The following is a 13753-nucleotide window of genomic DNA, read 5'->3' as shown; positions in this document are numbered from 1 at the left end:
GAGGCCGCGGGAGCCCCCCGCCTTTAGCGGCAGCGCTGGCTGCAGTTTGCCTCCCTCCCCTGCCCTTGCCTTCCCTTTTCCCCGCCACCTCGCGTGGGTCGGAGTTACCAGGAGCTCCCCTTCGTTGAGGGCGGCGGAGGGGAGTGTGTTGCCAGCACAGCGGGGGACGGTTGAGCTGTCACCGAAACACAGGCTTATAAAAGAGGGACCTAGACTGATACTCCGTCAGCCAGCTTCACTTGCCCTCTGCTCTCGCCTCTGGCTTTGCTGCTTTATTATCCTCGTTTTGGCTGTAATTCCCAGCAATGGAAAAACATGTTGCTCTTTAAAAGCAGATGGGAATTCATTCCTGAAGGAAAAAATATGTCTCTTTAGGCTACTGCTATTGTTTTCTTTTAGTTTTATTTTTTGCCTGTGAGTTATTTCTAGCAACTTTTAATTTAATTCATTATTCTTTTTTTTTTTTTCAATCAGACAGCGGGGATTATTCTTCAATGTCTTAAAGCACACGCTTTCAGTATAATGATCATAAATGGGGGTATATAATATTCCGAGTAAAAATTGCATTTCTAATGATCAGGAAGGAATTTAAAATGTTGGTTTATTTCTGGCTTTTGAAGTATTTTCATTTACATAATAGAAATGCTCGTATCAGTTCAGAGTGGTAGAATTTTCTTTTATGTTAAAAAAAAAAAGGAAAGAAAAAAAAAAAAGCACGTTTTCCTCACACTGACCTGTTTTTCTGATTTAAACCTCTAGTACTGACACTTGGTCTTAGAAGTTTTCATGTGTGACAGGATATGCTGTTAGAAGTGAGCTTGCTGCTTTGAGTTTGACTCAACTCTAGTCCTACAGTATAAGACAAGGCATACGGATATGCTGTTAGAAGTGAGCTTGCTGCTTTTGAGTTTGACTCAACTCTAGTCCTAAAGTATAAGACAAGGCATAGAAATTAGAGAAAGTCACCAAAAAGTCATTGCATTTATAGAGAATTAATTCCTAATCCTTGACTCTTATACTCCAACTTCAGGTCCAGATCCTCAACGTATACGAATTGCTGTAACTACTAAATATGTCTTAGTACGTTAGCAAAAGATATGACCCAAGTTTTTTGTTTCATTTCCTGTGAGACCACTGCCTTGTTTCGACTTCTTTCATAAATGGGGAAAAAAGTAAATATTCTTACACACCCGTTGCTATTTCTCATGTTCCTTAAGATTAGCGTGTGTCCGACTGGCTTAAGTGCCTGCTATGATTACTTTTAATAGTATACAATGGCTGACTATCAAACCTCAGTGTTCAATTTACCTTTCTCTACGTGTACATACATTTTCCCCTTGGATATGCTGAGGATTTCAAGGGGGTTTCCCAGGGAGGTAGCACTGAGGCATAATCTCGGGCATCAGCTTGGCCAGGAGAGCTGCAGAGGGCTCCCCGCTCCTGCAGTAAAATTTCCTTTCCGTCCTTCACAGAATCAGTCCTCCAGAAATGAGGGTAGCATTTGGACAATGATATCCAAAATAGTTCTGATGATTATCTTAATTGGCACTAGGAATATTTAAACGTAGTACCTGAAGGCTAACTCAGATAGGATGTTTATACCAGATGAAACCATACAGAGGAACACCTTGTGCTGACCTACTTGTATTTCTGGTACTGCGCCAGTTTAATTGCTGTCAAGGTGGAAGAAATGTTAATGAATGGCAGAGGAACAACAAAGCCCAGGTATAAAAGCTTACTAATCTACCTGGGTATTGTTGCCGTGAATAAAGAACGTGTATTTTAATGACAACACTAACTGTTTGCACTTCACTGAACTGCAAAGATTGGATAGGTATGTGTGTATGAATTAAAATATTTGATTATATATTGGTATCTTTGTGTATATATAAAATAGGATGTTTGCCTTTGTCAGTCATCAGCAAAGTAATTGTATCTGTTGTGAAAATTTGGAACCTAACAGTGAATAATAAAATCAATAAGTGTGCCATTAGACTGTGAATATCTTGAACAATAAATGAACTGAATTTCAAACTTAAAAGCTGTCACTATTAAAGCTACATTTGTATAGACCGTGCATCAGCTGTTCTGCTTCCATTGCTTTCTCCTATAATTGAAGTAGTATTTCATTTGTGTAAAGTAAATATTGAGTTTATTTTGGGAAGGATGATCGTTATTGATAAAGTATTTGGAGAGGTTTTTCTGTGTTTTTTTTTCCTTAACGTTTTAATTGTGATACGCTTTAATACTTCCCATCCCTAAAAATGAGTATGAGCCGCAAGCTTACACGCTGCTTGTCATCCCATTGAGTTGAGTTTGAAAATGCGTTCTGCTGTATTCCTTTCAAAGAGGTTTTGATTATGTATAATTTTGTTTTTCTGAGATTCTTTGCAAAAGGATAGTTGAAATATCTGCTTTTGTTCTGCTCTCTTTCTTTGTCCACAAACTTTAGCAATAACATTGTTGGAGGCTTTTTGGTGAGATTAAGCTGCTCAGCAGTCATTCTTATGCAGTTTGAGAAGTTGTTGGTAATTAGGATAGTCAGTGATGCTGAATGTGGGAACAGGGAAGCCTTCAAGTATTTGCAGCCAAACCTACGTTGTCAAACAGGGAAATTTTCATTCTTGCCATGTAACTTCTGTTTTCACAGTGTGCCTGAACACTGGCTGTTGATGAGAAGGAGAGCTGCAGTCCCACTGAGGAAGGCACTTTAAGGGGAGCTATCTGTAGCTGTTTTGTATTTAAATCCTAACAAAGATTTTGCATTGGCACAAAACTTTGGTCTTAGCGTTCAAACCATTGCCTGGAGTAGAAGCTGTCGAGTAACGTTTCTTAGCACTACTGAAAAGCTGATGGGTGCGTGCGCTACTCTCGCTCAGATTTGGTATATCAAGAACTGGAAGTTGTTATTTCCACGGTATCTTTTATGGTTTCCCTTAAGTACATATGGAAATACATAAAGCTTTAGATTGCCTTTGGCCAAAGGTTTAAATGGTTATTGGCAGATGGCAACAGCACAATAATAACTCTGCAGCAAATTATTAGCTATGTTAGAAGCAATTCCATGGACTGTTTTGCTTTTAATTAAACTTTTTGAAACTATCACCTAGCTGTCAGCTTAAGCTTTTTCTTTCCTGTCTTTGAGTAATGAAAATGTCAAGGATAGTCGGGTAGAAAAAAACCTTTCAGGCCTTAGTCTCCTGTAATTTGTCCGTGGCACTGCATGTATAAAGTGAGCCATCGGATCTGGGTTGACCACTTGCAGTGGAAGAAAACAGAGCAAAACCCAAGATGACTACAACTGCTAATTGGTCTTGACATCCCCATTGTCGGGGAGGAGAACCAAAAGCGTTTTGCCCAGTTTAAAAGAGCTGCTTTGGATTTTGTTTGTTTGATGGTTTATTTTCTTATTTGTGGAAGCGGAGGGAGGGATTAGTTATGATTTCAGGGTAACTGGCGCCTTACAGAGATTGGCATTGCGGTGTTTGATACTTAATTTCCTAGCAAGCAAAGTAAATTTGTGATAAAACTAGACAATTACTATTAGACTTAACATTGCACAGTAAAATACACCATTGGAAGGAAAGGAAGGGGAGAGCAGCAATCTGTCTTCTGTTTTGTCTTGTGCATTTTGGCGGTCTTGTGCTTTTTACTGGGATAAACCAACTTTTGTCTTTTTTCCGGCACCGCTCCCAGTGAGCTCCCATTTGATGAGAAGCTGATGAAGGGGTGGGGGGCAAACGTACCCGGCTCCGAGGTTAAGACTGTGGCTGTCTGCGGCGGGATGTTTCCAAGTGCTTGTGAGTCCGTGTCAGGAAAACTCTTTCCGCTCGGTCTCCCTGCGGCAGCGGCTTTCCCGCGCCAGGCATGGTTTTTGTCGTTCAGCCAAGAACGAAGGACTGAAGGGGACAAGCCAGGAGGACAGCTTATTGGGGATTTTTCCCTTGACAGGCAATGATAGCGGCTTGGGTGTTCAGCACTGCCCACAAGCAAGCAAAAAAACCCCAAAGCCCCGTGCCCACGTGCACTTCCGGTTACCTCTGCGAGTGGCAGCTGCGGTTGTGTACCTGGAGAGGCGCGTTTTGGGGCGTTCCCTTGCCAGGGAGGGCATACGGTGCGGCTGCAGGGACGCCGGCTCCTGTGATCAGGCGCGTTACCGCTTTATGGGAGCTTGCCGTTTCTGCGGTCACTTTTGTGTATTTATGTCTTATATAAACCAGGGGGAGAAACAAACCACGCTCCTTTGTTAGCGAAACGAAATTTGCAGGCAAGAAAATGTGTTCAGTAATTTAGTATAAACAAGAGAGAACAAAACTTTTCTTGATTTTGAGTTTTCTAGTTTAAGGCCTGAGGACTTTCAAAGAAGAGCTGGCAGTCTTGTTTTAATATTCCAACAGTAAGCGCTCATTATAATAAGATGTCAGTTCTTTTCAGAAGTGGGATATAGTCAAAATGCTAAAAGCTGAAAACTTACTCTTCATTTCTAACATTCGTTGTTACTAAATTTTTAAAAGTATTTGTGAATTCAGTGGAGTAAACTCAAGGAAGAAAAAAATTGGGATTTTTTTTTTTTATTTTAAGAGAGTTTTTTGCATGTGTTTATATATATTTTTAGTAAGTGTGTACATTCTCTTTCTAAAGACCTTCCTTTTCTTGTTTATGATTTGCTTCAAGCATGTGTAGAAAATAAGTTCCATAAACTTAGACATGCAGAAAGTATTCTGTTCTTTCCTCATCTTTTTTTTTAAATATTGTTTTTGCACTCGTGAGCTAAAAAAAATCTTTTGAAACTCATCGGTTTATTTATTTAAAAAAATTATCTGTATGTTGTCTTCATTAACCCTTGTTTATCAATAACAATATTTATGGAAAAGCAGGGGGGGGAAAAAGCGTGAAATAAATTAATCTATCAATGCTTGGAAGTTGGAGGAAGAAAGCGAACTTGAGACTTCAGACAGTACCTTCCCCTAGGCTAATTGTTTACCGTTAAAAAGAGAGCTTGCATGCAAGAGGGAGTGGTATGTTTTGGACGTGCTTCCTTGTAACTCATAAATCTTGGCCATTAATTAAGGCTTTCAAATTAATCTGTTTCCTGACTGGACTTTGCTGGTTTTGCATGGAGCTTCCCAGTTTAGGAGTGCTCTCAAATCTGCGGTATGGAAGCGTGATGTTTACTGTGGAGAGCTAACGAACGGCACCTATGGAGGGGGCGTTACTGCTGTGTGGAGGAAATAGGGCGGTGGTATCAACATGGGTTTGTGTACTTTTATTACTTCCCTTACTTCAAACAATGGCAAAAAAAGGCTATTTTATATTGATAAATGTCGGTCTTGAGCAGAAGTATTTTTCTTTCACTATTTTAGGATAGCGTTCTGTCTTTGCAATTCAGCCAGTTTACTCAGGATGATACGTAAATACAGCCAAAAAGTCTCTCTCATGTGGTGGAAAAATACTTCAACTTTTTTTAGAGACTTTTAAAAAATTAATTGATAGTATTATCACTCAGGAAGGGGTTGGACTAGATAACCTTTAAAGGTCCCTTCCAACCCAAACCATTCTGTGATTCTACTCTTTACAAAAGTGTATCTATCTATGTGTGTGTGTGTGTCTCCTTTCTTACTTACGAAGGCATAATAAGGGGCTTTTTACCGTATATTTAATGATTTCCTTCAGATTTAGGATTTTCAGAAATTCATATTTGGGTGACGATACATACCACAGACATTGCACTACAAGTGTTCATGTTATCTTTAGCACAGGTCTGTCTTTTCAGCGTTGAAAGTGAGTCTACTAGCTCTTCCTCTGCAGGGAACGTCCCTTAGCTCGTGCAATGAATTTGCTGTTAAAGGTGAAGCAGCAAAGGCTGCAAATGAATCATCCAGCCAGGCATGGTATTTTAAAACCAGGTAATCCTGGAGGTGTAGTAAAAAACCCAGGTAATCCTACTACATTTTGTAGCTATTTCGAACCAAAAATGTTTTCGTTGTCTGGGTTCCAGTTGACTAGAAGTGTGTTGCAGCAGTCCTCTTCCTTCAATTCTGCATGTGCAATGGATTTCATAAATAGCTTGTAAGGTTTCTGTTCCAGGCTGTCTAATTTGTACAAGTAACCTAGAGAAGTAGGAATTAATCATGACCATGAATAAAAAAGATCTCTCGTTAGCTTTTTAAAGACTTTGTGTTCAATCTATGGAAGTCTGTTACTGCTCGTGTTTTCTTTGTCGTGGAAGTACAAAGAGATACCACAGTGCGAATCGATGTACCCTTTACCAAGGAACTAAAAAATAGTCTGCATATGTGTGCTGTTATCTACCGTGAATATATTTGTCATTACTTTCATATATGTGTTGCACCAAGGAAGATACTTGTTTCTTAATGGCTGATTAGACCAAGTTTCAAAGTCTGAGGGAGTTTGAAATCTGAATTTAACTCCTCGGCAGAATTTCATCACCTTTGTCACTTCAGCCAAAGCCAGACTTTTAATACCTTCTCATTTTGAGCCTAGTCAAAGTTTAGGTTGTTACCCCACAGCATTTCAAAGGTTTTCATGTGCACAAAAAATTCCCTGTAACCAATGGAATTATTTAATGCACATAAAATCAAATACATGTTTGAGCTTGCTAAATCCACGGATTATGTCTTTAATTCCTAAAGATCAAAATGTCTTCTAATTTAATGTATATTATTAATTAGATAGCAGAAATAACAGAAGATGTATCAAGCATTTATTTATTTATTAGTTTTCAAGGTGAGATGTATTTTTGCAGCCATATTCTATTGCTGTCACTTACGTGCCTGTCATTTCCTAACAGTTCATTTCTGTCAAACCAACTGATGCATGAGCCACCCAATGCTGCTTTGTGCGATTAGATTTTTTGATATAGCAAAATGATTTTTCCATGACCAAGAAAACCCCTTGCATTTTAATGGGATCAAAGAGTAGGCATGTTCTATTTCGTTTGGTCCAAGCCAAGTTATTGTAAACGTTTCTGAGTCTTTCAGTATTGCTCTTTACAGATTGCTAATGCGAGACGTGGGGCTATGTGTGTTTGTGAGGAACAGTGGCCAGATGAATCCCTCTCCTTTTAATTGGTGTTTTGAGATGGAGTACAACTCAGTGTGGCCTCGATACTACTGTAGGCAAGTTAAAGATCAGCCTGACTTTTACAAACCAACCTGCCACTCTTATCACGTCTTTTTGAAGCAGCAAACACTTTTTCTTTCCTTGCTCCCATGAGATTATCACCATCCAATAAGTTCTTTCAAAAATAGCTCCATCTGTAGAAATGGGTTACGGAGATGCAGCATCAATGGGGTGCCGGCAGCGAGTTGGGCAGTGGTGGAAATCCAGGTAAGCCTGTCATTCTTGGTAAAAGCACCATGTGGAGCGCAATAGGAAGGCTTGCTAAATTATAAAACGTAACATTAAGAGACTGTGGTAATAAATCCCTCTTCTGCCAGTCTACATCTCCTTGGAAACAGTCCTGGACTTGCTGGGAAATAGGTTGGATTGTCTCATTGGTTTCTTCTTTCTCATGAATTTGATAAATCATTTGACACATCGTATTTGGTAACAAGTAAACCGTATCTCAAAGCCTGAAATGATGCCTGTGTGACATTTACAATTTGAAATCTGTTGTTACATAAGACTCAGAAGGCATTTGTTGTTGCATTTGGTAGTATCTATGTGCCACCTACGTAACAGAAGAAATTATAATCTGCCTTCTTTCTTGCCATATACTCAGGAGGACTGTTTTTGCACCGTGCAGATACAAAATCAGGAACCACATTCAAAATACCTATGGGGCATTATTGCAAATTGCGTCTTTCGCAGGACACACATTTGTTGGGGTACTTGACCCCTGTGGGATGCTACCAGTAGGTTTCATGTAGGTTTCATAAAGCCAGTATGGAGTGGCAGGTGCTGGTTTCACTGCCATTCTGACACAGTACCACTGAAAGAGGGACTTGGAAGACACAGCAAGGAAGCTTAGAAAGTTGCTAAATTAAAAAAAAAAAAAAAAAGTTAAAAAGAGTACAGCAGTAGTTCAACCTATTTAAAAAAAGCGCTTAAAACTGCTGGCTTGACAAGAGTAAATGGAGAGGGGAGGTTAACATGGGTGGTGAGAGCCATGGCCAGTGACAGCTCCCGGGGCCACGGGAGCTGCTCTACTGATCGCGCGGTCCTGGGGCTCCTCGGGCTTTTCCTGAAGAGCCAGTGCAGAGGCCCGTGCAGTATCCTCTTGCCATCGTTGCCCACGCTGTGGTTTCTCAAGGTGAACAAAACAACATTGCTGGTGTTAAAATGATAAACCTAGTCCAGTCCTAGCCCAGTCAGGATCCGCACAGAACAGGTTGTTCCCTGCGAGTCGGAACAACACTGATAACATTTGGCAGGAATAGCAAATACACATTAATATTTGCATTATGATAACAGAGAGAGTCTATTTTGAGGTTTATATTTGCTACTAATAATTCATCCTTGGTTTTGAGATGATTCCTAAAAGAAAGTATCCCTTTCTTAGAGTGGATGGTCTTTCTTGAAAGTTTCTCATTTTTAAAACAGAGAGCTTTTAGTAATTTTATTTTTACCATTTAAAATCCAGCAGTTTTATTGTACTTATGTTTAGCCTGCCAGGACTTTTTCCCACCAGATTTTTTTTGTTTGAAAATAGTGAGTGTTTTTTGCTGTTTGTTTCTTCTTAATTCATATGCAACATTTAAGGAAAGCTTAATTAACCCCAGCATGTAGGGAGAGGGAGAGGAAACAGTGCTTAGTAATTGAGAATATAATTAGCTACATTTATACAGAAGTGATTGTATTACCTAATCCCCCCTTTTTTAAAAAATTTTTTTTGGATGAGTTCAGGGGCAGGGAAGGGGGGGCAGGCACAGGCTCTATAAAAAAAAAAAGTGGAGGGAGTAAAAATGCATCCATGGATCTGGAAAACCGAAATATAATGAGCTATCTCTGTTTCTTTGTAGAGCTGAAGTACTGGTCTTTTTCTTAAAATTCCTTGACAGAGTCAGAGTTTAAATTTCAGCTTAGGAGGTTCGCAAAAGCTTGAAAAAGCCATGCAAGTCAAATGCTATTCTCAAGGTGTAAACGTAGGACCAGGCTGATCCTGGATACGAAGGCCAGTCTTTTTACTGTTTTTTATTAAAATATTTTGTTACTTCTGCTGCAAATTAACAATGGTTTGAACATTTTCTCTCTTAAGTATTGTTCAGTCTTCCTCATTAAAAAAACATTTCCTCAATAATAATAGGTTCCATATGCAGATGTACTATGTGTGTAAAATGATACATATTAATATAAGTAATCACACATGAAAATGTGTTTTTTCGCTTTTCACCGTGTAATGACTCTTCCCGCTCCAGCCTTCTGCCCCCAAAACAAGCAGAACAACAAGAAAACCCGTTGAAAGGAAACTTGCAGTTTTAAACAATTTTCCAGATACCACGTTTTCCAAGTTCAAATGGAGCTGGCAAAGGAGGCGGCCGGCCGGCAGAGATTGATCGCTGACTATTCCAGGAACAGCTCGACTTTCTGTGCAGCGTGCTCGATGCCACGGGCTTGCGTGCGCCTGACAGCGAGCGTACTGAAAGGCCTCGGGTCAGGAAAGCTGTTCACCATGTGCTTCGCTTCAAAAACGAGGGCAAGTCCCTGCTCCTTCGGGATGCTTTACGCTGAGGAGGAGGAGGCTTACTCAGGGGCTTGCAGCTGGGTGTTCGCTTGAGTGTTTTGCTGAACTGCAACGTTGTGGTGAGATGGAAAGACTTCATGGTACTTTGCACACCACCTCAGAAACGTATGGCAAAAGCATTTCTTAAAAAGAAACAAAACAAAAGCCCTTCCCTTTTTAGAGGGTTACAACAGTATTCCAACATTTGCCTGTAGAAATAACACCCGACCTCCATTTCATAAAAAGAGCGCGCCATGAAAAGCCAAGTTACGCATCAGATTGTTCTTCAACCCAGAGGTTGATGACAAATTGAAGAAAGAAAAAAAAAAAAAAAATCCTGAATAAGGTGTAGTGGTACAGGACATAGCTGTCTCATTACTTACACAGGAAAAAATGCAGTTATTAATTTTACTTTTAGAAATTTTGCTTTAGACATTCCTCTGGTAAAAAATTATCTAGAAGCACTAAATTGAATAATTTATTTAGTTTTGTGTCATTGACTTAACTTTTACATTAGAAATAAATTCAGAATGTTTCAGCTTGAAAAGATTTTAAGTATTTGAATTCAAAGTGAGTTTTTCAATATTTCCTTTCAATTTTGTTGCTAAGTGTAATGGGTGACGTTGAATTTGACCCTTTGTTTATTTGGGTTTGAATTAAATGATATATTCTGCTTGGGAAATACTCTATTCTCTGTTCAGCAGAAGGCTTTTACAATCATGCTTTTGGATGAACCTAAAATTAGAGGGAGTTTGGTTTTCTGGAGCAGACAGAGAATAAAAAAGAATATTTTATTTTTTTGCCCATGTTGATAGATGGCACTTTTACTTCAGCATCAGCATCCATGTACAGCTCTTTTCCTGCGGCACCTCATCATTCTTTTAAGAAAACTGTGAGTAGACCAGGTAGCACTAATAGTCTGCAGGCTGCATGTTCACATGGACCCATGGGTTTATGTTCTTATATTTATATTGACTGCACACTTGAAAGGTAGTGCTTTCTGTCTCAGGTGGAAATGGTGAAGTTGTAGGAAATAGGTGTTAAAAAGCCTATAGAAGAATATTTAGTTGATCTGTATCTTAAAATGTATTCTGTTTTTGAAAATGTATTTAAATGATTGTATGATTATACATAGTTGTGGGTGACTAATCTAGTCTATTGCTGCAGGTCATGGGAATAGTCATAAAAAATATTTATTGTGAACATGAACCCGGATACATGCTTTCCCAACATGTTTCCCATATGCTCTGTAAGTAAACAGGAAATCAGATAGAGAAGAATTGAGGAAGGAGAAGAAGCGGGTAAGTGGGGATTCTGCAGCACTGAAACTCCAGCCCTATGTGGTTTGAAGCTGTAACTTGTTTTTTCTCAGAAGCAAAGAAGAGAAAGAATTAGTCTAAGTGGAACAAAGGTGTTCTGCAGACCTAGGAACCCACTGAGGTACAGGCACCGACAAAGAACATAATGAAAATCTTTATCAGAAAAACATTGATGCAAGCACAGAGAAAGCTGGTCATCTCCAGAAATAGCGTGCCGTTTGCTCACTTACGCTTCGTGCTGCAGCAGAGGCTGGTGCTTATCCGCAGACCTCAGCCTGCATGCTCTTTTCCTGACACCAAAGTGGGTTTAGAGAATTGCTGGTTCCATTTCTACAACTCGCCGTTCCTGCCGTTATTGACCTTACCTGGTTGTACCTTGCGGGGTGTATCTGCCAGAACATCCCCGTCAGACGTGTGGTTCTCCGCTCGGTCCTCGCTGCTTGCGTGGGGGAGATCTAAACCAGGGAGACAGGGACATTGCAGATGGCCTCTCTGGGCTATGGTTAGGGGTCTGAGCTGTGAGGACTGCAAAAATGCATTTTCTATTGCAGCTAAAGAGCACGCAAGAACTCCTGAGTTACAAACTTTGCACGCTGGCTGCATGAGTGGGAGGGTAGGAGTTGTGCTTTGGCAGGAGGAACTGTATTTTGACATTGTCACTTCGATATGCATGAAGAGCTTCGATCTCTACTCATTTGTTTGCTCCGTGTTTCTCTGTTTTACCGGACTTACCTTTAATTCTAGCTGGGGAATCAGTCCCAAGGCTCCGCAGCGTCGTTCCTCAGTAAGGAGTTTTTCTTTTAGCCACCACGGCAATTTCTCAGTCACTGAAAGGAGACGTTTCGTAGCTCCAGTATCTTAGGCTGTGAAATTCGCTCTTGGATGCAGCTCACACAGGCTTTCCATGCCCTGCAATCCCTCGGATTTTCCTAACGTCCTTGCCTTCTTTCATGGGCTATAGAAAGTACATGCTTTCTGTGGGAAACGATTGGGAGATTAGAGAGAAGAAGTTGGTTTCAGTCCAAAGGGTGGTGATATATATAAGCACGGTTTATAAGATAAAGCCAAATCTCTATTCTCCGTTACCTCGTGAGACTCCAGCCTAGGGCTAAATGCAGCCACAGACGAATGCTCTTTCTTGTACTTCTAAGGGCACGTCAATGCGAGGAAGTTATCCTGGAATGAGATAGGGTGTGAATGTGAATGCAGTAGCTGTTCCAGCATAACATCCTGTGGAGACAAGGTCTTGGTGAAGTGACTAAAAGCAATGGAATGACTTCAGTGGAAGCTGAGGACACCGAGCCCCCTCCGCGCTCCCCCAGCAGCCAGCCCTCCGGGCAGAGGATGGGCTGAGCCCCATCTCCCCGGCCTGTTTTTTTTTTTGTTTTTTTTTTTTGGTGGGGATCCGACGTCTAACCATCTTTGCACTGGCTGCTATTCCTGACCATGTCACTTGTGGAAATTGTGATTTACTGCTTATTTTGTCAATTGTCAGAACGAGGTCGAGGGTGACGGCCAACAGTGTTACTGTAGGTAACTTGTGAATGCAAATCGTATTTTAACACCCGGCGTGTGAATGATAGGGAATATTTTAGCTCTGCCATCTCTTACTGTTTTTTGCCATTCCTACAGATTGTAACTCGGGCTTTGATCATCCCTGCAGGTATCTAAGGTCTGCTGCTCTCGAAGCAGTGCAAAAGGAAAGCTGCTGCAAGGAGAAAATGTGTACTTGCACTTGTCTTTCAGAAAAAACCTGAAACGTTAGTGTACTGTTTGCAGTGTCAGAGGTATCTGTCTGCACACACTCTTCATGTGGTACTCTGGGAGTTAAAAATCACCTTTTTTTAATGCTTTTGAGGTTGCTACCCCAGTTTTCAGGCCTATGCTATGTCATTCAGTTGTTACCTATTCTTTATGGTCTGCTGAAAATTAGCGTTTATTTTTAAAGTGTCTTTTTCCAGATTAAGTAGAGCATTAATTAGTCAGCACGAGGAACAGAGTGCATTATTCTACCGCAGCTTTCCATCATGTCAAAAACTCATTACCAGATGTAGAGATCATAAACAAACACACATGGCTGCTGCATGTAAATCTTCTGCAAGATAAATTACCACTGATCTCTTCTGATTAGATTGCTTTGTCTTCCAGCTCATTAATACACTTCTAACCATGGAGAATATTTAGGTACTAATAACTCACAAAGCAATATACAGGAGAGCATTAACTTTCCATATTCGTTAAACGTTTCAGCCTGGGGTTTTTTGCGCATGGTCTAGGCTACTCTTTTTTTTTTTTTTTTTTTTAAATCTTGAAAGAGCAATTGCATAGTCAAAATGTTCCTTCAGAATCGGTATTTGCTCTGCAAGGTTTATAGTGGGATATACAAGTAGTCTTCCCAAAGCCCCACAAAGATGATGCTATGGAAATGAATCTGAAATTATTAGGCCAAAGTCTTTGCTGGCACAACCCGCAGGGGAGTTACGCCAGCAGATAAACTGTCCCGAAGATGAATACACCTAATGAAAGCCAGGAATTGCTAATTTAGGACCCAATCCTGCCTGTTACCGAGGAGTTAGATCCCACTGCAGTCCCTGGGACCAGGCCCTGCCACGCCCGGTCCCCCAGCGGCTGCCGTCACCCTCCGCCACCCGTGGGCAGAAGAGGGGCGGCCAGAACCCACGCGCGGAGACCAGCGCCGGGCGAGGGGGTGTCCCGGAGCTGCTGGAGACGGGCACGTCGGGCCTGTGCA

At 40.8% G+C, this 13753-nt stretch overlaps 1 protein-coding gene across 1 annotated transcript in view; it reads left to right on the top strand.

The window, feature by feature from the left end:
• Nucleotides 1-9693, top strand: part of SPATA5 (spermatogenesis associated 5) — a 178600-nt gene extending 168907 nt beyond the window's left edge. Inside the window, 1 exon segment of the mRNA XM_010292540.1 lies at nucleotides 9381-9693. Coding sequence (XP_010290842.1) covers nucleotides 9381-9693 — 313 coding nt within the window.
• The last annotated feature ends 4060 nt before the right edge of the window (nucleotides 9694-13753 follow it).

Source organism: Phaethon lepturus, unplaced genomic scaffold (genome assembly GCF_000687285.1).
Source record: "Phaethon lepturus isolate BGI_N335 unplaced genomic scaffold, ASM68728v1 scaffold3328, whole genome shotgun sequence".
Taxonomy (NCBI): Eukaryota; Metazoa; Chordata; class Aves; order Phaethontiformes; family Phaethontidae; genus Phaethon; species Phaethon lepturus.
This window is presented reverse-complemented; position numbering and strand designations above follow the sequence as displayed.